The following is a 26,398-nucleotide window of genomic DNA, read 5'->3' as shown; positions in this document are numbered from 1 at the left end:
TCAATTCATCTATATAGCACTCTTCACAGGATAAAAGCCACAAAGTAGTTCACAGTAATATAAAAAAAGAAATACATAAAAAACAAACAAACAACAAACAAACAATCAACCCCCCCCCAGCACAATCAAACATACAGCACAAATCTAATTAAAAGCCAATCTAAATAAATGAGTCTTAAGCTGCTTTTTAAAAGAATAAATACAATCAAGGCAACGTAATGATGGAGGGAGAGCATTCCACAACCTGGGGTCCACCGCTCTAAAAGATCTTTCTCCTCTGGTTTTAAAACGTATTTGGGGGATTACCAAGAGCCTTTGATTAGATGATCTCAGGCTGCGAGAGGGAGCGTGGGGTTCTAAATGTAGGCAGGGGCATCACAATTCAAAGCTTTAAAAGTCAGTACCAAGATTTTAAAATGAATTCTAAAATGTACTGGAAGCCAGTGTAATGAATGTAAAACTGGTGTAATGTGCTCTCTTTTTCGTGTCTAAGTTAAAAGCCTTGCAGCAGCATTCTGGACTGACTGGAGACGGTCCAGATTCCTTTTGCTTAAACAAAGAAAAGGCTGTTACAATAATCTAAGCGAGATGATATAAAAGCATGAATAACCATTTCTAACGCAGATTTAGACAGCAAAGTTCGAAGTTTGGAGATGTTTCTTAGCTGAAAAAGGCAGTTCCTAATTAACTGTCGAGAGTATTGTTCTCGGGACATGGCAGAATCAAAGATCACACCAAGGTACCTGATGCTCAGGTGAACAGATGAGCCAAGAGAACCAAGATGCTGTTTGATTAGAGATATCAATGGTGTCAAAGGCAGATGTCAAGTCCAACAAAACCATGACTGAGGATGCTCCGGAGTCAGCTAACATGATAATGTCACTAGAGACTTTAAGTAATGTGGTTTCTGTTGAGTGACTTTTACAGAAACCTGACTGAAATTTGTCATAGATTTCATGTTTTTCTAAAATAGAAGTAAGTTGATCTGCAAATACTTTTTCCAGAATTTTCGACAGTAACGGGAGCTTAGAGATAGGCCTATAATTCTTAAGCTGAGTTGGATCCAAACTGCTCTTTTTTAATATCAGCTCAACAACAGCATGCTTACAGAACCTATGGACCACACCTGTTGAAAGAGAGGCATTGCATATCTCTACAATGACAGAGAGAGCATTTTTAAACAGCCCAGCAGGTAGAATGTCATTTGCACAAGTGGTAATTTTCATTTTATCCAGCAGGAGTGAAAGGTCATGTATGGTCATTGGGTTAAACACTGACATTAAATGAGGGGGAGGTGGCCCAGAGACACAAACAGACAGTATTGAAGAACCAATGCTCATACGGACATTATCAACTTTATCCACAAAGAAATTCAGAAAGTCATCACTCTCAGATATGGAGGTCACGGGTACTGGGTGGACCACGGGGGAAACAATAGAGTTTATGGAGTTAAACAGTACCTTGAAATTTCTCTTGCTTGATGAGATTAACTGAGAAAACTATCCTGATCTGGCTGTTTTTATGGTTTCATGTAGGGAAACCCAAAGTTCCCTAAGGTGGAGCCTGTGAACTTCGAGTTTAGTTGATTTCCAAAGGCGTTCTACTTTCCTACAGATTATTTTGACCTTCCTTATGTCATCATTTATCCATGGATGAGCTCTTTTTGGGGCAGCAATGACAGATTTCATAGGTGCCACTGAATTTAAAATCTCCAAGCAGTGATTGTTAAAACACTGAGTAGCAACATCAGCATCAGTGCAGCCACTGATCACATAACGGTCCAACAAATTAGAAAACTTCAAAGCAACATCCTGATTCATGAACCGCTTATGGAACATGAGATTAGAAGGTGGTGTGTACAGAGGGAAGCTAAGATTAAAAATAACACAGGAATGGTCACTCACCTGTGTCCTTAACACAGACATTAGTTTTGTCTAAGCCAAGAGAAAACACAAGGTCCAAGGTGTGGCCTTTAACATGGGTGGGTCCAGAGACATGCTGAATAAAATTAAAAGAGTCTGTAATGGATAGAAAGTCAGAGGCCATGCTACAGCTAAGATCATCCACGTGCAGGTTGAAATCCCCAATCATTAAGACCTTCTCTAGTTTAATAATGCAAGCTCAGTAGGTAGTGTGGTCGCCCCATGATTGGAAGGTCAGGGGTTCGAATCCACTACCCTGAGGTATCCCTGAGCAAGGTACCGTCCCTACACACTGCTCCCTGGGTGCCTGATTTGTGGCTGCCCACTGCTTCACTAAGTAAATGGGAAAAGACTAATGCAGAAAGAGTAATTTCCCCACGGGGATCGATAAAGTACACATTATAATTATTATTCTAAAAAGTCTGTAAAATCTTGAATAAAAACACCAGCGGGGCCGGGAGGGCAGTAAATTAAAACACAATAAAACATATCTGATGAACCAACTTTAAGAAGCCGTGACTCAAAGGAAGGAGGAGGAGTCCATAGCTCTGCAAGCAAAACTGTCCCGGTGAACAGCAGTGTTCAAAGCAAGTTACTTTGAAAAAGTAATTAATTATAGTTACTAGTTACTTTTTCAAAAAAGTAACTGAGTTAGTAACTGAGTTACAAGATTCTAAAAGTAATTAATTACTTGAAGTAACTATTGCGTTACTTTAAAAAAAAAAACATTTAACCCTCTGGGGTCCAGGGTATAATCGGCCATTTTTAACTACTTTTGATGTTTCCTCCACATTTTACCTTTAAAAACTATTTATTTGCCTCGTTTGGTATCATCCTTTTCAGCACAACCTCACGTGTCTGAATTTACAGTTTTGTTTTCATTTTTACGGACTGTATTAACACAATTGATCTAAAATCAGACAAAAAACATAAAAATCAGAGTAGAAAAAGTTTTTTTTACTGTAACAACCACAAACATGTTTAATGAATCATATTTCATAACTTTAAATGTAAATATAAATTGTCAATTTTAAAATCATATGCACAAGTTTTGCAAACAACAAAGTTATTTGCATCCATTTACCTTTTACCTTGATTTTTTAAATAACCATTTCAAACTATTTACAGAACAATCAGCTGTTCTGCATTCAATAAGATGCCACACACATTATTTGTGCCACTCCAAAAGAAATAATTTCTGTCCACTATAAAGAAGAACATCACAGCCTGATACCTGCAGGTCTGACAGCAGCAGGTGTATCACTCCTGTTTCTACCTGGAGACAGCAGTCGCCTCATTGTTCTCACACACAACACAAAACTATCCACAACACTACACACTAACTACACAAGACACAACATTAACTACACACTCCAAACACGCTAAACGTCACGAATCTCTCACATCTCAAAACTCGCTCTCTCTCTCTCTCTCTCTCGCCGTCACTCCTAAAACTTCCCCTGTTTTTTTTTTGTTTGTTTATTTTCTGTTTCTCAAAGGGAGTTAGCTATGCACCAAGCCTATTGTGTGCTGTGCTCTGGTAGGAATCCAGTCTCTCTGAGCACTTTGTTCACAGCTGGTGTGAAGTGGGCGCTGTAGCTCAGCAGTCTGCCATCATAAATCAGCTTGTCTTCTGCCAGGTTGGGTTGTCTCGGAAATCTGCAAAAAAAATTGTATGAAACAGGTTGTATGTGCTTAATACATTATAAGAGAGACAAAAGATTCAGAATAAAAATATCTAAAAATTACGTGCTAGCAAAGATGCTGTTGGAAGTATATCTTACAGGTAAAAACACAGTGATAAATAAGTAATCTTTATTTAGACAATTGTTTTGTATAAAGAAAAATTTCCAAGTTGTTTGTAATCAGATTTGACTGTAAATACATTCTTTACAATTTTCATCAAATCCTCCTGGAACTCGGTGAATGTCCTTGTTTGGCTACCATTATAAATTCTTTCTGACCCCAGAAAGTCTAAAGAAACAATAGATCTTAATGCACAAGGGTGAAATCTGTAAAATGTATAAATAATATCCACAATATTCAGAACAAAAGGAACTAAGCGTTTAATAAATTAAAAGTCACTGCTCAGGAACAAAAACATGAATCTGTTGATAAAGAGAGGAAGGTGAAAGAAATATTAGTGTGGTAAACAAACAGATTTAATAATGGGTTTATCCAGTGAAGCACAGCAGAATAGCATTAAAAGGGAAACAGACTATCATGGGATTGAGCACAATTTTTGCTGGTTTTTGTAGCAACTAATGATGAGGAATTGTTTAACTAATTTACCTTGTGTGGTACATCCGTGCTATGTTCCTGTCAATCCAGGAGCAGCCATGCTGTGACTTCAGAACCCCATGAACAGTTGTGGAAAACACTGCTCGAGGGTTGACAATGATCTTGAAGTTATTGTAATGAGTCTCCTCAATGATTGGTTCTTGGTACAGGTGAGCCAAAATGTTCACACCAGTGACATTCTTCCAGTCAGTCTGTGGTGGCAGACTTTGGGATGCTGGAGGAGCCAACATGATATTGATGGGGAACACGTTATTTTCAAACATGTAGCACTTGTTGGCACCATATTTGTTCTCCAGCAGCGGCAACAACTCTACCCAGCTGGCAACAGAATAACAAGATAGTTATAACATGTAAAACCACTTGAACAGCACACAAGCAATTAAAAGATGACTAACCACAGCAGGAAAGTTGAAAACAATTTCAATAATGTGTTTTAAGTGATCTCTAAGTGATCTTAAGTGATCTCTCAAAGTTTTTCTTTGGATTTTCCCATATTTCAGGACCAAACCTTGGACTTGACCTTCTACTTTTAATGTTTGTTTGTTTGTTATTTCACTAACCTGGGAATCGTTTAGGCAAGTCTACTAACTTACTATTGGTGTCATGAATCCAAATTTTGGCTGACATTGTCATCAATACACACCAACAGGACACACCTTCTTATTTAATGGTTTTTCTTTGTTTTTACTCCTTTCTACATCGTATATACATACTGCAGACTTCAAATTTATAAAGCAAGATATTTGTCATTCCTATCAAAGAAAAAAAAGATAAATAGCTGATCAAAGTGTTGTATAAAAGAAATATAAGAGAACACATTTTATTTATTTATTGTACTTTCAAAATAAAAATCACTTATTCCTAACTTTAATAAGCTGAAGTTCAAATGAAGAAAAATGTTCAACATTGACTGAACAACAAGAGAACTGGTTTTGAGATGACTGGATGTCTGATGCTGACTGATAAAGAATTGACGATTAAGGCAAAGCTTGATGAGGCATAAAAAGTCAAAGCCAGATCGTCAGGTTTCCGAATTTTTTTTCAATACATAAAATCGTTCAATAAGAATGTTTTATTAGTTAATGATCAGTTAATGATGGGAGCAGGTACAAAATAATAATATAAAGCAGGGGTAGGCAACTCCAGGCCTCGAGTGCCGGTATCCTGCAGGTTTTAGATCGCACCCTGGGTTAACACACCTGAATCCAATGATTAGTTCATTACCAGGCCTCTGGAGAACTTCAAGAAATGCTGAGGAGTCATTTAGCCCTTTAAATCAGCTGTGATGGATCATAGACACATCTTTTTTTTTTTTTTTTTGTCCCGTTTGGATCTATAGCCATCAGAATTGTTGTCTTAAGGCCAAGAAAGATGCCAAGCGGATTTATTTTACCAAGTGGATCATCATGGCCTTGCCATATTGGTCCATTTGATTGACCTTTATTATAATTATGAATTTATTTTATTTTCGGTTGCTACAAACGGGACAGACATGACTGGGGGATAGGACAGGGGGAAAGAATGAAAGAAAGAGAGGGAGAGAAAGAAAACCAAAGGGGAGAAGAGACGGTGAGAAGGGGGGGAAGAGAGAAAAAAAACAAACAAACAAACAAAAAAAACAAAACACCTGGGTCACCTGTATGGAGAAAAAAAAAAACAGAAGAGAAAGCAAACAACAAAGAGCAACATAATAAGAAAAAAAAAGCACCATCACAATAAACTAGCTAGCAGTAGATATCAATAGTTACTAAATAATAAACGATATTGTGCAGCACGCAAGATAGACAGCGCACAATGTGCTTTGAGGCAGCAGCCAAGAAAGCTGTAGTCCGCGTCTGTGAACACCCATGTGTACACCTGTGTGCATACCTGTGTGGATCAGCATGCTTGTATTCCAAAGGTTTCTCCATGTAATGATCTGCTAGGGAGTGTGGGGAGCCACAGCCCTGTCCTCTATGGTATGAAGCAGGTATGGAGGAGATCAAAACTCCAGACATCCAGAGGCCCCCAGAACACAAGAGACCAAGGAAGACACACAGAGGGGCAGCCGCGCCACTGTCCCAGTAAGAGCTGAGGAGAGTCCCAGATGAGGGCTCATTCAGCAGCCGCGGAGCAGAAGCCAGGGGGAGTTGCAGTGACACGCCCGTGAGCTCCGCCGGCAGCCAGCTGTGCCTGAGTGACCGAGCCCCAGGCCGAGAGGCCGGGGGCACCCCACCTCCGAAATGGCCCGAGCGAGCCCCAATAAGCGGCTGCCAAGGAGTGAGCCGGTGTGTACCCGGACGCCCACCCCCAGACACAAAGAACCACCAACGCACCAACACCTGAGGGAGTCCGCCACCGGCAGGGGAAGTGGTGGTGGGTGGAGATAGGCCCTCCAAGGTTTGGAGGCCTGAGATGTCCCCAGAGAGGTGGCGTCTGATACCCAACCTGACATATAGACACAGACATACAGGCACACACAGACACAAACATCCATTCCCACCCTCATGCTCTCATATGCACTTACACCACACTCAACCGACGTGGAGACAGACATAAAGAGACGCTGTATACACGATCACACTCCCCAAGCGTACTCTACCAACCGGGTCTAGGTACCCTTGCCCCTGGAGGGGGGAACTGCACCCAGACCCAGGTGGTGTTACCCTTTTCCCTGCGGTGGGGAGAGGCAGACCGCCCCGACTCCGCAGCAGCAGGGAGGCCCCACACCCCAGACCGCAGTCGGACGGCCAACTCCTCCTAGCCCCCCCGCTCCAGCAGGCCGCAGAGAATGGGGGTGAGAGAAGACTCCAAACCTCCCTCCACCCGCTCATTGTAGTGTTGATGCATGTGTGTTCTAAGGTGCAATTAAAACCCAGGAGGGCATGGAGCTACCTGCCAGAGAGCAGCAGGTAAGCGCATAGTCCCTCCTGCTAGCCCTCAATGTCTACGTGTATTTAAAATTGAGAGGTGGGCAACGATGCCAGGGGTGAGGTGTACACCCTGATGGTAACTTGGACTCCGTGTATCGTGCCCACCCCCAAGATCCTATATGTATGTGTAATGAGGGTGTGAGTAATGTGAATGTCTAAGTTGTGGGATAAAATTGAGGCAGAGGCAGCCAGAAGGGGACAGAGGGGGGGGTAGCCTCCTCTGCACCCTGGTGACATACCCCTACTCCAAGGCCCTGCATGTGTGGGTGGTTGTGGTGGAGCGGGAAGAGGGAGGCAGCTGGAGATGGGGAGGGAAGGAAGGGAGGGGCAGGTGACCCCTCCCTGGGGCCAGCTCCCCCGCTGACCCCAGTAGGCACTCCCATACTCCGCGACCCGCCAGGGAAAGGGGGCCCAGGCCCATCCAGACCGGGGCCCAGCGCAGCAGCGCCCCCCGGCCCCACAGAGCCCGGGACAGTCCAGCCAACCCCACCACAGAGAAAACTGCACCCACCCCACCATCCACTCATCTTCCAGATTACATGAGACGATAGACGCCCAGGCTGAGATCTTCCTCCACCTCTCCTGTATCTCCCCCTCCTGCAGAGAGTTCCTGAGGAGAGGAAAGCTCCTGCAAGGTGTGACAATCTCCCCCACCAGTTGAAGAGCCCCCCAGGTGGCTCGACACACCGGCGGCACCATGCGCCAGGGATGGGCCCCCAATCATGGACACATCTAAAACCTCCAGGACACCGGCACTCGAGGCCTGTAGTTGCCTACCCCTGATATAAAGGAACAAAAAGCCTGTGACTAGAAACCTGGAACATGAAACATAAAAACCTGAGACAGGGAAATACGGAAGCACCGCCGCAGTTGTGGATATCAGGGGGACCACCTCTGTTCACCGGGTGGTCCCATCAACCATGGACAAAAGGTATGTGAAACCCTGTGACTGCGGTAGAGGAACCACCAGATCAACATGCACATGATCAAAAACATTTGCCAGGGATGAGAAATGGTTCAAAGGGTGCCTTGGTGTGCCTATGGACCTTTGCATGCTGGCATGGAACGCACGCTGCAGTCCATTCACTAACAGACCTGCGAAGGCCTGGCCAAACAAACTTGAAGCTGACCAATTTAACAAAGGCCCGGAACCCCAGATGTAATAGAACGTGCACTGAGTCAAAAACGTGACGACGCTATGAAACGGGGACCACCAGGGTTAGGGGATTATCTTGACAGAGGACAAAACGAAAGGCAGCAAACATCCAAAGAAGAGCTTTGAATGTCCTTCAAGAAGCCTGGAGAACTATTACTAAAGACTACTAAAACATTATAAATATTGACTTTCAACCTCATTGACCTCTCTAATCATACAAACTGTTCTTGTTTTGTCTTATATTTTGTATTTCCATGTATGTTTGCAGCACATGTTTTAGTATATCACTGCACATATTTTCCATCTTCATAATAAACCATGAAAATACACACACATACCTGACGACTTTCTGGGGCAGTATGAGCTCATCTATATCATGTAGAGCCACATATCTGGACTGGTACATGTATCTGTAAAGGCAGTCATTGAGAGCAGGAATCTGACCAAAGTAGTGAAGTTCACCGGGACCATGTTCAGGCAGCCAGCCACGAGACACGTTCACATATCTGGACAGAGACCAAGGAATCACCTCCAGTAAACCTGAGAAAAAAACATTGGAAGCAGTTCAATGTCAGTAATTAAAACTAGACATTACAATTACTGCAACTCCAACCTCAAACTGAAATCATTGAACTGGTGAAATGCATTCTGGATCTTTATGGTGAAGCAGACACATGAAAACAAAACATTACCTGTTTTTTTTTTGTCTCAGTGAATAAGACTAGAGTAATAAACAACCTGGAGCAGCAGCAGTGACATGGCTAAGAAACAACCCAACGCAAAAACTTAATGATCTCATTAAAACAACCTAAGGTTTTGGCTGCACTAAAAACAGACAAAACAGACTCTCATCTGTTGCTCTCAAACATGATCCAAGAATGAATGCTAGTTTTCATAAAGGTTTCCAATATTAGAACTGGTCTGTGTGACTAAGTGAAAGGCTCTGTTGTTAATTGAAAGGAAGGTTGTGTATAGGAAATGAATTACTGCTGTACCATGTGTGAAACAAAAAAATACATAAATCCACAGAGAACTATCAGTTCTTTTAGGTACTTAGTTTTAGTCATTTTTAATGGCATTAAACATTAGAGAAACCAATATTAAGTATAAATCCAGTTTGTGAGCATGGCCACGGAAGGATCCTGTGAGAGCTCATGCAGTCTCAATACTGAGACCACCAAACAGTTCCAGGTCTCTGTAATACACAGCAAGTCAAGATGACTCACTTGCATAAACAGTGGAAACATGAACATAAAGACACGGGAGAATCTGACAAAATGTGTAAGACAGTTTTAACTTTCACTCATTTCAGCTGCAGCCCTGATGGTGTTTGATGGTCTGAGAGCACATAAACAAGACAAACTTGCAAATTTGATAGATCTATAAGTACAAATTTGTATCCTGTTTTAGAATTATATATCAAGTTTTATAAAACAATACAATTGTTATGAAAATGTTTATAGCCAGCATTAGATAAATAAATAAATAAATACATAAATAAAATAAAATAAACATCAGGTGATACAGCTGCTTCTATTGATGTGTGTCAGACAAAGACCAAAACTTTAGATGGGGGGAATTTGTATATCTGTGTCTGAGTGCATGTGCATGTGTGTGTGTCCAACTCGAGAGAGTGCCCTTTCACCAGTTTTAAACAAAAGTCGACAATCCCCAAGCCGACGCAGGTGATCTTGAAGAAGTAGGAGGAAAGGGCAGAGAGTCATACACCGTCTTGTTATCTGGGAGAATTTGTTGTTCCAGCTTTGGCCCTGGAGCTTCCAGCTGGTTAGGGGAGGCCACATAAAGATAGTGGTTGTTCAGGTTTGGTTTCTGCATTCCAGTTCCATCATTGGTTCACAGATCTATCAATTTCCCGTTGCGGAGTCGCAAGCTTCTCTATGATTTTATCCATATTGCGTTCTACCCACGGCATCAATCCAGCCGGCCTTATGGGATTTTGAGCAGCTGTAACCGTTTCCATTAGTCGTCAGTAAACCAGGGCCGTGCCAGCTCCAATCAGCAAGAACCCCGTTATCATGGTTCCGAATAGGTAGATGTCTTCAACGCCCTCCATTCAGCCTGCCCCAAGCCCAGGCTTCTCATTGAGAAGAGGATGTCAATTGCATCAAGAGACCAATTGATCAAATCCGTAATTTCTTGGTTAGAGAACAAGACAGAGAGAGTCTCTTTGAGTTAGACAAGACTAGACAAGGACAAGAGAAGCCAAGCAGGAAAGATGAGGGAGAAAGACGCGACCACCTCTGCCAAGAGCCAAACGACCCAGGTTAACATGTTTAATATGATGTCATTTTCAAAAGAATTGATTGGTCAGTAATGATTTCACACTTAACCTCTTGTTGATCTCTTATCCTAAAAATGATCTGCCCCTGAGAAGGTTAGGTTTTCTGTCTATGATGCCATATTGATATTCCTTGTTTAAACACGAACCATTATCATAGTACTGAAAACTCCAGGCTAATCCTGAAGTTGCCTGGAGAAGTCCAAATCCAGTACAAACTGGAGTGATTTATAGAGGAAACTGTAGTAAACTAGTGTATGTTTTGATCACAAAACATTAGTTGTGATTAGCTGAAGGAAGGAAGTTCAGGGTGTTTGGCAACTTCACTCAGTGTTCACTGTGGGAAAATGCCTTTAGCTGGTGATGTGAGGTCATAAGGAAAGACACACTCAGACAGAAAATTATACCATACCCCACCTTTTTGTGTGTAGTAGTCCAGTATTCGTTGCGTTTCAGGACTGCAGCTGGTTTTATAGACAACCACTCTGTTCACTCCCAGTAACTGCAGCATCTCAAGACTCTGTACCAGCTACAATCCAACACATTTGAACAACAAGTGTTAATATGCAAGGATGGCAGAAATGTCTTGTTTCTTTATTATTATTATAACTGTAAGGAATACTGGGAAAAATATACCTTTTCTGGTTTTATTTCTTCCTGTCTTAGTCTGCATACTTTAGAGAATGAGTTTCAAAAATCTATTTTTTCTGTCTTCTGAAAGCAAGAAAGCAAATGTCACTGTACCTGCAGCACGTTGGTAAAATCAAACATGGTGGAGATGCAGACGGTGAAGTTGTAAGGAAAAGATTCTGTCTTCTCCTGCTGGTTCTTCACCTCTAAAAACTCTTGGTTGGGATCATCTTAAGAGACCACACAAACATACACTTTTACCATCTTATTTTTGTAACTGAACTCCAATTAGTAATACTTTTTGGGTCAAACAATCTTAAAGTCAAACTGACATATAAAAATGTTTCAGGTATCAGTTACTCCCTGAAGCTTTGTTTTACTGACAGGCTATAGAGTAGATATTGATATTTCACAAAATGAGTGGGAGTCTAAACCTGGTGGTGACATAGGAGGCAAAATGAGAAAATCACTAATGTCAACATAATGTAAACCTGAATGGTCATCAAATAGTTCACTTAGAATGTAAAGTTTAGAAAAATTATTGTAGAACCTTTAAAAAATTAAGTAATTATTTACCTTATTATTTATTTACTTTTTACATCAATATTTTGGTATTTAATTGATCTCATGCACACCATGAACTGGGACTAGATGTATTTTTGAAATCCATTCATTAATTGCTGAGATATTTCAACTTAAAGCAAGCACCAAATTGACAAACAGACTGGCATTTACATTAACATGCCCCACAGCAAGGTTAACATTGTACTTGTACTTGTAGAGTTGGCATCAGCGGAGGTCACGGCAATAGAAGATGGTGTCTCACAGCCTGAGGGGAGGGGGCACATGATGTTTGCTGTCCCATAGGCAAAACCAAAGTGATCAGTGTGGATGTCGGCCACACCATTAGAGAGAAGCTGCTTTTCCTGGCAACGAAAGACACAGCGATAGGCCACCTTCTCACTCCGCAGCACCATTGCAATGGCACAAACCTGGAACAAGAAAAAGGCAGGAAGGAGGGTTTAATATAAGAGAAATTACAGGACAAGCATTATGTTTAACCACTGCCACCAAAGTGCTAATCAACAGCCTTATTGGACTCATACAAGCCAATCATGTTGTGTTACTCATCTGCATAGTAGATGTGCATGACAGAAAATATCCTTGTTCCTGTAAGTGAATATGTTGGTAAGTGCTTTTTTTTCTTGGTTTAATCTAAAATAAGGCAAATGTGATGGAAGGACAGGTAAGTGACGGAAGTGACGGACAAGGTAAGCGACTCATGTTGTAACTGACATCAGACGCCGGAGATTTTGGCGGAAAATTAAAGCAAATGATAGTTTAGATTTGAACAAATTCATTTAAGCTTCAGTATTACCAAATACACTTATCAATTGTCTTATAACTAACAATATTTGTCTAAATAATCTCCAACACCCTGGAGAACAACGGGGAGAGTTTAGAGACTCTCCAAGATTACATCGATCAGTGCTTTCAGGATCTCGTGATGAAGAAGGCCCAGTGTGCAGCTTCCCCGGCCAAATCTGAGACGGCGTCGTCGAAAAGACAACGCCCGGCAGATTCCCCCGGCTCAACATCGCCAGCCGGCAAAGATATTGCTGACATACTGGAGTCAATCGACAAGTGATTGTCCAGTTTCGACACAAGGCTGTCCTTGGTGGAGATTCTTCACCGGGAATTTAAATGCTTGCGAGAATCCCTGGAGTTCAGCCAGCAGCAGGTGGAAACGCTTGCTGCTGAAAATGCCACGCTAAGGGAGTCGGTGAAATGTCTCACAGAAAATGTTACCCAGCTCAATAGAGAAAATAAAAAAATTAAAGAAACAGTTATTGATCTACAAGCTCGTAGCATGCGTGATAATCTGGTATTTTCTGGTATTCCAGAAGCCGCTGGAGAGGACGTGGAGACCACGGTAAAAAGCTTCATCAAAACCCACCTGAAGCTGCCGGAGGACACGGTGAAGAACATCGTCTTCGATCGGGTGCATCGCCTCGGCCCCATTCGGACTACGGCCGGGAGACCACGTCCTATCGTGGCCAAATTCGGCCACTTGAAACAAAAGCAACATGTGAAAAGCCGCGGCAGGGAATTAAAAGGAACGGACTTCAGCGTGAACGACCAGTTCCCCAAAGAGATCTTGGAACGACGCAGGGTCCTCTTCCCAATCCGACGCGGCTTCATCCAGAAGGGCTCCCGCGCTGTCATCGCTGTGGACCGGCTGTACGTGGACGGACAGCTCCACCGCGACCCCAACATTACTCCGTGGCTGTATTAACCTCACACCAGATAAGAATCAGCTACACCCTTTCCCTATCCACTCACACTAACTTGCATTAACATCTGTTTAACTTACCGGTATCAAATCGCATCTTAAAGTGTGATTTCATAGCAGAATTAACACCGTCACTCTCCGTCAGTGATCTAATTGGAATGTTTACTTTTTTTTTTCTTCTCGTTTTTTTCTCTCTCTTTTCCCCCTCTTGTTTTTATGCTGCCCACCTTTCTTTCACTGCCTCGATCACCTGCTTCGACACTCATCCACAAACATCCTTTATTTCGACACATACGCACCATGCGCTCAACGGCAGCACATTTACTTCAGTCAGACAGCGCACACAGTCGTATAGGATACACACACTTAAGCCAAGCCTACTCAGATTAGTAAATATGCACACATATAGTCAGACTCAGGGAGCATCTCGCCACACATTTTTTCTCTCTCTCCTTCTCTTTATTTATGAAAAAGTGATGTATTCTCTCCACCTGTCTAAGCGACGCACACAGCATACATCTCTAGTTATACACAAACATCTATGGGTGCACTGAGGTTCGTTACATGGAATATAAATGGAGCTGGCTCCAGAGTAAAGAGGTTAAAAATATTTAACCAACTCAAAAAACTACAGGCAGATGTTGTCCTTTTTCAAGAGACCCACAGACCTCTTAGAGGTTCGAATGAACTTAAAACACCTGAGTTTCCTAATGTGTTCTCAGCTTGTTATAATTCTAGACAAAGGGGAGTAGCAATTTTAATACATAAAAATATTAATTTCACAGTACTCGATACAGTTATAGATCCAGAGGGCAGATTCTTAATCATTAAACTATCTATACTTGATAAAAAGCTATGTATTGCAAGTGTATATGGTCCAAATGTTGATGATCCCTCATTCTTTCACGTTTTTTCAGTGCACTCTCTGAACACTTAGATGGCACACTTGTTCTTGGAGGCGACCTCAACCTTGGACTAAATAAAGAAATGGATAGGCTCAATACAGCGGGAACTCAGCGTAACTGGCAGTCCACAAATATAATCAAACAGTATATGAGCGACTTTGGTCTTTGCGATGCATGGCGCTCCCTTCACCCCACCAGTAAGAAATATACTTTTTTCCTCACATGTCCATCACTCTTACTCTCATCTGGATTATTTTTTGGTCAGCAGCTCACTGCTGAACGACATTTCAGACACTGAGATTCATCCTATAGCTGTCAGCGATCATGGTCCTGTGTCACGGTCCTGGGTCTCCTGACCCAGCGTTTTTAGTTCTGTGGGATTTTTGTATTATTGTACTTGTTTGCGATTTATTCTATGGTTTCTAGTTTTGATCCCTTGCCCTTCATGTCTCTCTGTGTCCCCTCTGTTCTGTGTAATTGGGTGTCTTTGCATGTTTGAGTTTCTTGTTTTCTGTCACGCTGCATTGTGCATTATGTTCTCATGGTTGGTCTTTTGTTACTCCCTCTAGTCTAGTCTCTTGTGTTCCCAGCTGAGTATTTCCCTGTGTATTTTGGTTCTTAGACCTCTGCCTTATGGTTTATGTCTCTGTGTTTCTTAGTTGCTGTCTCCACTGTGTCAAGTTCGCGTCTCTGTGTGATACTTCCTGTTTTACTTTGATGGTCCGTGTCTTATGTGAATGCGTCCTGCTTTGCTTGTCCCGTCAGTCCTGATTTCTCCCAGCTGTGCCCTCCTTCTGTGTCTCATTCCCCTCGTTACTCCCCAGTGTATTTAAACCCTGTGTTTCTCTGAGTCAGTGTCGTGTCGTCCCTCATGCTGTGTGTGAGTCTCCCCGTGTCTTCTGGTATGTGTTACAATTAGCTCTTCCCAGTTTAGTTCTGTATTGCTTTTGTATCACTGCTATCGTTTGTCACCTGTCAGCAATAAAGCTGCATTTTGAGTTCAGTTCTGTTTTCCCGTGAGTTTGCGTTTGGGTCCTGTTTCCTGCCTGCCACACACCGATACATGACCGTCCTGTATCTTTAACACCAATGCACAAGAATAATACTACGCCAAGTAAAAACTGGAGATTTAATATATCACTACTTAAAGATGAAGACTTTATTAAATATTTTAAAAAAGAGTGGACTTCATATTTGGACTATAATGACACTCCCGAAACATCAGCTTCTGTTCTATGGGAAGCAGGGAAAGCTGTGATGAGAGGTAAAATAATTTCTTTCTCATCACATAAAAAGAAAAAAGAAAACAAAAATATTCACGAATTAGAAAAAAACATCAAATCACTAGAAGAAGCCTACGTGTACCACCAAGATCAGGAAACATTGAACAAAATACGCAAAACAAAACTAGAATTAAATGAGATAATTGATAAAAAAAAACAAAATTCTTAGTACAAAGACTATGCTTACAAAATTATGAACATGGTAATAAATCCGGTCAATTTCTAGCAAACCAGCTAAAAATAAAGAAAGAAAAAACAACTATATGTGCTGTTCAAGATTCATCTGGGAACACAATATATGAACCGATACAAATAAACAACATTTTCAGGGATTTCTATAAAACGTTGTATTCACCACAAATAAACCCATCTAAAAAAGAAATTGATCAGTTTTTGGACAACATAACTCTTCCAAAATTATTAGACACTCAAGCAATGGCACTGGATTCACCACTGACACCAGGCGAACTCCAGGAAGCCCTGATAAGTATGCCCAATAATAAGGCTCCAGGTCCAGACGGCTTTCCTGCAGAATTCTACAAAGAATTCTGGTCGATTCTAGCACCAGTTTTTTACAGAACGTTGTTGGAAATCAAAGAAAAGGGCAGACTTCCATCAAATATGAATTCTGCAAACATTAATCTCCTGCTAAAACCAGGCAAAGACCCTGTATATCCCTCAAGCTATCGTCCAATATCCCTTATAAATGTAGACCTTAAAATAATCTGCAAAGCTCTCTCAAAGAGACTGGAGAAAATAACCCCCCTCTTAATTCATCCTGACCAAACTGGTTTCATAAAAGGTAGGCACTCATCAACAAATACACGTAGATTACTTAATTTGATAGACTACTGATAAAGTAAAAACCTAGAAACTACAATATTCTCTTTAGACGCAGAAAAAGCATTTGACAGAGTTAACTGGAAATTTCTATTTGCAACTTTACACAAATTTGGTTTTGGATCCTCTTTCATTAACTGGTTAAAAATATTATATAATTCCCCAACAGCTTGTGTCAGAACAAATGACCAGACATCCTCCAGCTTCTGTCTCTTGAGGGGCACCAGGCAGGGATGCCCACTCTCCCCTTCACTGTTTGCAATTTTTATTGAACCACTAGCAGCAGCATTTAGACAGAATTCAGTAATTAAGGGCATAAAATGCAAGAACGTGGAACATAAAATCAGCCTTTATGCAGATGATGTGTTACTCTTTCTCCAAAATTCACAAACCAATATCTCTGGGATGATTGAATTGATAAACTCTTTTGCAAGAATATCAGATTACTCAATTAACTGGTCAAAATCTACAGTCCTTCCGATTAATTGCTCCCTCCATAATTCCTCTTCTACACCACTGCAATCGGGAAATATAAAATATTGAGGTATTAATGTTTCTCCCAAGCTTGCAGATCTAACTAAATTAAACCATATCCCACTTTTAAAGAAGGTAGAAGGCGATCTGGCTAGGTGGAAATGTCTACCCATATCACTCATGGGAAGGGTTGCCGCTATAAAAATGATGGTCTTACCAAAAATAAATTAGTTATTCTCAATGATCCCAACTAAACCGCCACAAGATTGGTTCAGATCTCTAGATTCATGTATGTCCAAGCTCCTTTGCAAAAATAAACCCCCACGTATAAGCTTAAAAACACTACAAAAGACCAAGGATAGAGGAGGATTAGAACTACCTAACTTTCAGCACTACTTCTTAGCCAACAGGCTTCAGTTTATCTCAGGATGGCTAAAACATACCCTCTTAGATGAACCTTGGCTAGATCTAGAACAAGCACTTTGCAATAATCTAGAGATTTCAGATCTATCAGCTCAAACATCCAACGACATGAATGCTTCAAAAGCATCAGCATCAGCTCTTCTCTGACAGCATGGTGGGAGTTTCTAAAATTGACGGAGTCTTCATTAATCCCATGCAAACGTACACCTATCTGGAACAACCCTGACATATTACAAAACAATAATATGATAAACTTTTCAGATTGGAGTGGTAAAGGAATCAAATATTTAGAACATATACTAGAAGGAACAGAATTTATTTCATTTGACAGACTAGTTACACAATATGGGATCAACAAGAAAAGATTTTTAGAATATCAACAAATTAAATCCATAGTAAAAAAGAAATTTAAACCGGGTCAAGTTGAACTACAAACACCACCAAGTGTGGTTCAATTTCTTACTCTTAAAACCCCCAAATTACTATCCAAAATATACAGAATGCTTTCTAAAATAGATGAATCAATATCACTTCCTATTGCAAAATGGGAAGCGGATTTATCAGTTAACTTAGACCAAAACTTCTGGTCTCAGATTTGCTTAAAAACCTTTCATCTAATTAGAAATCCCAGTCTTCAATTAATTCAATACAAAATATTACATAGAGTGCACTATACAGGTCATCGGATGTTCAAGATGGGCTTTACGTCTACCAACAACTGCTCACACTGTCAAACCAATACACCGGACAATTATATCCACGCTCTTTGGTGCTGTCCACCAGTGCAGAAGTTTTGGCGCGAGATATGTGAAGACTTATCAAAGTGTCTGAACTGTAACGTTCCAACTTCCCCTTTAGTGTGTTTGTTGGGCAGCTTAGATAATGTCACTACAGAAAAGAATATAGTCCATATGGTTTTTACTGCCCTATGCATAGCCAAGAAAACAGTCCTCATGAACTGGAAAAATAAAAATAATCTTAATTCTAACCAATATAGAAATTATCTATTAGATTACATTAGTCTTGATACAGCCTCTGCCACCACATCAGATCAATTGCTCTGGGCTCCTTTGATTAGCTCCATCACCTAGTGGGGGTGGGGGGGTCATAGTTTGGTCCCGCCTTCGCTGTTGTGATTGGTGTGGGGGTAGGGACAGGCTTAGAGCGTCGGGGGGTTCCCCAGGAGCATCTTTCTTGGGGGGGCTCAACCCGGGGTAGCGGTCATGGCCTATTAGGGGCTCTGTTGGCTCTTAGGTGACTGTTTCCTCGTGGCTGCGTGCAGCGGGGCTAGGGGAGGGTCTGTGCTGACGGACGTGGGTTACTGACCTGGTAGCCTGGCTGCCCCTGGGTGGGTCCGGGACGGGCGTGAGGTTCTGGGGGCGCTCTGTCTCTGGGCTGGGGCCCTGGCTGGGCCTCGGGGGCTTGGGTCCTGGTTGGTATGTTGCTGGGGTTGTGGGCGGGTGGGTGTATGGGGGCCCGGCCCTGGCGCAGGGTGCCGCCAGTGCATCAAGCCACCTGGGGGGCTCTTCAACTGGTGGGGGAGGTTGTTACACCTTGCAGGAGCTCTCCTCTGTACAGGAACTCAATCTGCAGTAGGGGGAGCTCCATCTCCAGCTGCCTCCCTCTTCCCGCTCCACCACAATCACCCACACATGCAGGGCCTTGGGGTAAAGGTGTGTCACCAGGGTGCAGGGGAGGCATCCCCCCCTCTGTCCCCTTCTGGCTTCTTGTGCCTCAATTTTATCTCACAACTTAGACATTCACATTACTCACACTCTGCGAATGATTCGCTTCCTTATAAACCATTGAATCAGATACCGAAGCAGTTAGGTTCTAAATGAAGCTTCGGACGTCACTGATCACGTGACTCTGGCCAAACGAATCAAGCTTCGACACAGTGCTTCTGAAGCAGTGTGTTGATTTTTTTGACACACGCACCGGAGCTTCAGCTTCAAGCGGACCATCACTAGTAAATGGCCTGTATTTGTATAGCGCTTTACTAGTCCCTAAGGACCCCAAAGCGCTTTACACCACCAGTCATCCACCCATTCACACACCGGTGATGGCAGCTACATTGTAGCCACAGCCACCCTGGGGCGCACTGACAGAGGCGAGGCTGCCGGACACTGGCGCCACCGGGCCCTCTGACTACCACCAGTAGGCAACGGGTGAAGTGACACAACGACTGAGACTGTCCGGAGCTGGGGCCCGAACCGGCAACCTTCTGATTACAAGACAAACTGCCAACTCTTGAGCCATGATCGCCCAATTATTGTCAATTTGCTGTTAAATCCTAGCATTTTCTGAATTTTATTGACTCTCAGATTTACATTTAGTATTGTAACCAACAGAGCGGTTTAAATAATGCAACATTTATCTTTTCACTGACCTCCTTTTTGTCTGTGCGATGTTCCAGATAAGCTGATATCAGAACGGTCTTTGTCCCTTTAACTGCTGCAAGAAATGCGTATGGTCTCTGAGTGTATGGTCCCTGGGAACCTCATTGGTGGAAAAAAAAAAGGTTATTACAAATTGTTTAATAATAATATCATAACTTTGGCACATAGGGATGTTTGGTCTAGATGCTGCACATCCAAAGTCATCATATTAACAGCTTTATTAGGAGCATTGTCAATGGCAGCTGCAAAGCTGTAGACTTAAAATTGAACATAGGCTTTTCTCCATAGAGATCTCTGGTTGTCACGGCCAGGCGGATCAGCTGCACGCTGATCAGCTCTCTCACTCTCTCTCGCCAGGGCAGAACTCATTGTGGGTTCACACCCTCGACAGATGAGACACCTGGGTCTCATTAAGACGATCAGCATTTAAACCAGGAGGCGACTGCTGTTCATCGCTGGATCGTTGTCTACCACGCGTTAGTGAAGTCAAGCTACAGCAAGTCTAGTTAATAGTATTTTCCTTTGTGCGTTGTACTTAACCCTGTCTCCCTGTCTACAGAGCTTCCTGGATTTTCCCCCGTGTGATTCCTGTGTGGCAGTGTCGGAGTGTGAGCCTGTGATCGTGTGTGTGGATGATCTGAAGAACGCGTGCTTTCCCCCTGGACTTCCCTGGAGACCCCTTCTTAACTCACTCAGCTGTATATAGCACCCCCCGCACCTTCTTGTATATACACCTGGTGAATTGTAAATAAATCCTTCTTGTGAGCATCAGAACCGGAGTCCTGCGCTTGAGTCCTCCTCCAAACCGTAACACTGGTAGACCCCCACCAACTTAAATTACAAATTTTAGGTTACAGTAAAGGTCAAAACTAACTAAAATAACTTCCAGTATCTTTTACTATAACTATATAACTTTTGGCAGTCATATTTTAATGCATGTATAGTCATATATATTTCATAGCAGTTCTGTATTTTCACCGAGGTAATCTTTATTTATTTTAGTTTTGTATCACCATGCATTGCATTGTATTTTTATGCAAATGAATAGATTTCAAATAGATTTATTGAAATTGAGCTAATAATTATGACACAATTTTTTAAAGTGTCATAATTAGTCTTTTGATGCTTCTTCTTCATTTATGTGCAGAAAACTTTCAGTTTATATCTCCTGAGCAACGGCCACCACAGTTGAGGTTTCCTCACTGACGTAACTCTTTTAATAGTTTGTGGTGATTGGCCTGATCAGCCAATCTACTAAAACACACCAATGATTGGACTGAACTACATCCAAAACACTGATAATAGGAATCTAAAGAATGATCAGTAATACGAGTGGGACCAATTACATTTTGTACCAAAAATCAAATATATCAAACAAAACATGAATTATAGTGAGAGTTGAAACAAGAACAAATAAGTAAAAACATTATAATAATTGATAGCAATATCTAACAAGTAAAAAAAAACATTGTTTTATATTTTAAAAAAGAAAACCATTCTAAAAAGACACTTAAAATTTAAAATGTCACAATAGAGGGTTAAATAAAAATCAAAACAACAGAATTGCTGTAGAAAGATGAAATGATGATTTAGTGAGTGAGCAGGAAGAGGAAAGATTTCTTAAGAACATACAAGACAAGGCAAGACAAATATCTTAAAATAATGTAAAAATATAAAATGCAATGTAAAATCTTTTACATTGAGAAGTATTCAATAACAGTAAGCTTACCAGCATGTTCTGGACTACTGTTGTGAGTCATATTTAGCTCATCTAGAATTGTTGGGACTGTTCCATTGTACTTCCAAAGCATCCAATGGTAGAATAGTCCTGTGCTACAGAGGTAAAAAATGACAGGGTAATGAAGACATCCAGAATAGCAGCAGCTACCACAGTGTTGTTTTAAGTACTTTAATGTTATATAGTACTTTATACTGTCTGTCTGCAGGGTCTGCTTTTGAAACCTGTTTTTCTACAAAAACATTTTTCCCCATTGTTAAAGTGCATTAAAAAGTTCAAGGCTAAATAACTATAACTGCTAAGGTAGGATCGTTTTGTTAATGGAGATCTATTTATACAACTTTTTGTCCCACGTCCAAAATGATTGAACACTCAAAAAATGAAATTGAAAGTCCAACTTGTACTTTTTACAAAATATTTTCATGTTTCTATGGTGAACGTAAGTAAATCATGTAGTATCTGTATGAAATTCAACAACTTAATTTGTTCTTGTTGAGATGACATGATACAATCTAGTAAGAGTGGTTAGTTGCCTGCACTCATGAAATTCACCAGACCACACAAGATTTTAAACCACAGGAAAATCACCAGAGTCAATAATTAATGAAATGTGTCAATAATTAATTAAAATGTGAAATACATAAATAATTAATTAAATGTGTCAATAATTAATTAATTACATGTGTCAATAATTAATTAAAATGTGAAATACATAAATAATTAATTAAATGTGTCAATAATTAATTAATTACATGTGTCATAACTATTTATTTAATTAATTAATTCCAATTTTAATTAATTATTGCCACATTTAATTAATTATTTAATGGTGTATTTAATTAATTCATTATGGCAGTCCTGGCGTTCCATAGGTATAGGCCACAACAACCCTGATAAAGATAAGAGGATGGATGGAGTGGAAGTTGTTGTAACTCCATTGAAATTTTATGTTAACCAGAATCTAGACTTTGTTGAACATTATGTAATATGAAGACAACATGTGGTATTTAAGTGTTGGGGTGAAAGTTATTGAATAATATTGGAATACAGTGAATTAAAGAAAATTGTGAAGGACTGAAATATTTCAAGAGCTCAACTTACTCCATCTAAAAATGTTTCAATCATGTTTTATCAACACAAAATGCACAGATTTATTGAATATGAATAAATTGTGTTGATTTAACTCAGTTATTTAAGATGCTGCCAAAGCAAAACATTTGTGTGCAACTAATGTCCACTATTGAATTAAGCAAATCCAACATGTTCTTTTGTTTAGTGAAGGATGTCCACAACTTGTGTGTTTATATAGACAAGCCAAGCTCTAGCCTCTCTGAGAATCTGAAGTGTATAAATTCAAATGTGTCTCTCCATCGTAATGGAAGCATTAGCATTTGTAAACCTAAAACTGTAAGAGTGGCTCCAGTAGATTCTAGGGTTTCTGCACAGAGCTGTCTGTCTGTGCAGTATTAGGAACAACTACAGATACTGCACAGGACCTTCAAACTCTCAGGCCTCTGGTAGATAACATGAGTGGGGGTGAGAAGGAGATTTTTTGTCATAACACTTGTCATGGTCCTGGGTCGGTGACCCAGCGCTTTAAGTTTATTATTATCATTTTCTAGTTTATTATGATGATTATTATTGTTTGAGTTCTCTTCTGTCTGCCTCTGAGTCTGCGTCTGTATCTCTGTCTGTCTATGGTGTCACCCCGTCTGTTTGTGAATCTGTCTGTTTAGTTCAGCGTCTTGTCTGGTTCCCTGTGTCTGAGTTTCCTGTTTTATTGTGAAGGTCTGTGTCTTATGTGAGTGTGCTCAGTTTACTACTCCCTTGTCTCGTCAGTTCTGATTTCTCCCAGCTGTGCTCTCCTTCTGTGTCTCTTTCCCCTCGTTACTTTCCATTGTATTTAAACCCTGTGTTTCTCTGAGTCAGTGTTGTGTCGTCCCTCATGCTGTGTGGACCTCCCTGTGAGTTTTAGTGTGTTGTTTCCCAGTTTAGATTAGTTTGTATGTTTTTTCCCTGCCAGCAAATAAAGCTGTGATTTTGAGTTCAGCCCCTGAGTCTGTGAGTCCTGCATTTTGGGTCCAACTCCTGCCTGCCGCGCAGCGATTCATGACAACACTTTTACGCAAGGAAACCAGTCAAATCACAAACAGATAAAAGTACTTTAAACTTCACAGGGTTTTAATGTGTTTTGTGTGCTACTACACATTAAGGTGGCACTGCTTTTTCAATTGTTATCAGTTTTTAAATGGATGAATATAGATCTGATTACAACCAAACACTGCTGCAACTCCTGCTGACTCCTGTAATTTCACTCACCTGTAGGTGTAATATATTAGATAGATGACGGTAATGACATAAATGATCCACATAAACTGTTTGATCTTTGGATTGTGGCCCATCGCAGAGATATTATTTGCTTTAGCTTAGATGCTTCTTTTCAGTCTGGATGGTGAAACCTGAACAAGCAAAAGACAATGAATGATTTTTTTTATCTTTTATCAACTTCTGCTTTAACTCATCTAACTCATACAGGAAGGTGCTACACACAGAGCAAACGAAGACAAATAACAGCATTTCTAGAAAAAATGTTGAAGGAATAAGCATTTAAGGCATTTAACACACACATTGACTATACAAATAAATCCAAAATAAATGAGAAACACACACTGAGATGCAGACTGATTAAACACAGGGAACACAGAGAGACAACAGAGAGCAGACTAAAATAAACAGGCCATGAAAGGGAACAAAACTCAATGAAGGGCCATGGCTATCAATATAATATAAAAATAACTCCATAAAGAAAGAACAAGACCAAAAAATTCAAATCACATACAAATGTCACATGAACATTTTGTACCTTATGAAGATGAAAGCACAATGCATGACAGGAAAAGCAAGAATGACAAGTAAAATCTGATGTAACTCATTGATGGAATTTCTTGCCTTCTTAATGGGGTTCGGACCATCACAGTTGTGTTGTGCAGAAGTTAGGTTGGTACACAGCTGAAAGCCCTATTTTATAATGTTAGCATTAATATTATGGTTAGAACCAATCAGCTAAAAAGTGCACGCAAACCAGTAAACGAATTAAAACGAATAATTACTGTTGAGAAACTATGATTCAAAAATTACAATTAAAATCCTCAACAACAAAAACAACAACTGGTGAAAAATATAAACAATATGTAAACAACTTAACAACCTATCTCTCCAGGCTAGTATCAATCCGATACCGATGCTGACTTGTTATCGATACAATCGATATTTGGATTGATCCTTCCACCACTAAACGGCAGTCCATCATTACTAGGGCTGGGTATCGTCACTGATTTCTAGAATCGATTCAATTCCGATTCACAAGGTCCCAAATCGATTCGATCCACGATTCGATTTAAATCTGGGAAATTTTGACAGTCAGAAATATAATTCAGATCAGTACATTTACATATTTTTGTATCAATAAAAAGGAAGCTGACACACGCAAGACTTTATCAAAGGTGTGAGCATCACAGCAGATGCCTTTGTGTCAAAGTAGCTGAGGATAAAACACAGAAAAACATGAAGGTGATTTTCCTGGCCTGGGATTTTATAAAAATATTCTGCAGTACATCAAAAACGAAAGAAAACCATTAATCAACATATGAACATTACCTCTGACGTTACAGCGGTTTTATTAGAGTTTTAGATTTTGAATAATTTTAAAAAGTTTAAATTTGTTCAGTATTGAACAGCAGAAATGAGGTTTTCTTTTCGGAAGAATGTAAAAGGGAAAAAAACAGCGGCCGACAGCCTGTAAACAACGGTAGACTTGTGCGTAACAAGCAAGCGAATAATGAAGAAAGCGAAACTGTTCGAGAGAGAGAGAGAGAGAGAAAGAGAGAGCTGTGCATCGTGGTGGAAGCAAAACAGTAAAAGTCAGATAGAATTCATGACGATGTTTATGTGAAGCGTAGTTTGGATCTTCTTTTGCTGCTGGTTCGGTCAACATTGTTTGGAGAGACATCAAACTAACAGCTTTAGAATCAGCGCATAAAGGGCGTGAACACAAAGCGCCGACCCGCCGACAGATCAGAATCAGCGAGCTGTCGGCTTTCAGCCCCGACTGTGAGAAAGGCGACATCTAACTGATTCTGATCTGCGGGTCGCGCTGTGTGTTTAAGTCTATGTGCAGAATCCCTGTACCTGCTCTCATTTACTGTCTTAACTGTTTGGTGGTTCTTGAAATTTTGTGAGATGTCACCAGAGATTCTGGCATTTCGGGCAAAATAAATTTATATTAAAAAATCGATTCAGGATTTTAATGAATCGATTTTACATTATCCAAGCCAGAATCGATTTTAATCGATTATAAAAACCCACCCCTAATCATTACTTTAAGAACTGAAGGTCAGGCAGTCAAGAAAAATTGCTAAAACTTTGAATGTGTCCACAAGTGAAGTCTCAAAAACCATGAAGCTCAACAGTGAAACTGGCTCACATGAGGACTGCGCCAGGAGAGGAATATGTCATGACAAGCATCACTGTGAAGTTGCAATTTTAATCAGATGGTTATTACCTCAATTATTCTAAAGAGTATACTGAAAGCTACATGAAAATATGAGCACTAATAATAATGATATCCATTAATCAAAGAATGAACATGTTACTTACATTTGTAATGCAATTATTTTTTGTACTTATTTAGAACCAGAAGAAAAAAATCTTCTTGTTCTGCTGGGGAAGCATAGATATGTCAAAAGTAAAACTGCAAAAGCATCTGACATTCAGAGCCGCATAAGATTTCCAAAGAGCAGTGGAGAAGCAAAATGGCAGTATGT

At 40.6% G+C, this 26,398-nt stretch overlaps 1 protein-coding gene across 4 annotated transcripts; it reads right to left on the bottom strand.

Annotated features, from left to right (window-relative positions):
* On the bottom strand, positions 1–26,398 carry LOC308400926 (uncharacterized protein). Of its 4 annotated transcripts, XM_080888985.1 has the most exons (11): positions 24,784–25,080; positions 24,525–24,593; positions 23,895–24,034; positions 21,567–21,670; positions 19,828–19,937; positions 11,990–12,212; positions 11,335–11,450; positions 11,008–11,119; positions 8,630–8,831; positions 4,215–4,541; positions 1–3,581 (listed from the first exon to the last, which is right to left on the bottom strand). In XM_080888985.1, the coding sequence occupies exons 3-11, from the start codon at positions 23,975–23,977 to the stop codon at positions 3,443–3,445; spliced, it is 1,416 nt and encodes a 471-aa protein (XP_080745111.1). In that variant the 5' UTR covers positions 23,978–24,034; positions 24,525–24,593; positions 24,784–25,080; the 3' UTR covers positions 1–3,442. The 4 variants fall into 4 exon arrangements, with proteins under 4 accessions (XP_080745111.1, XP_080745110.1, XP_080745109.1 ...); XM_080888984.1 differs by having other exon boundaries at positions 24,525–25,080; XM_080888983.1 differs by lacking the exons at positions 24,525–24,593; positions 24,784–25,080 and adding an exon at positions 26,232–26,398 and having other exon boundaries at positions 2–3,581.

The sequence above is a fragment of the Rhamphochromis sp. 'chilingali' genome, assembly GCF_963969265.1.
Source record: "Rhamphochromis sp. 'chilingali' genome assembly, chromosome: 8".
NCBI classification, from domain to species: domain Eukaryota; kingdom Metazoa; phylum Chordata; class Actinopteri; order Cichliformes; family Cichlidae; genus Rhamphochromis; species Rhamphochromis sp. 'chilingali'.
The sequence above is the reverse complement of the archived record's forward strand: the minus strand, read 5'-3'. Positions and strand labels throughout refer to the sequence as shown.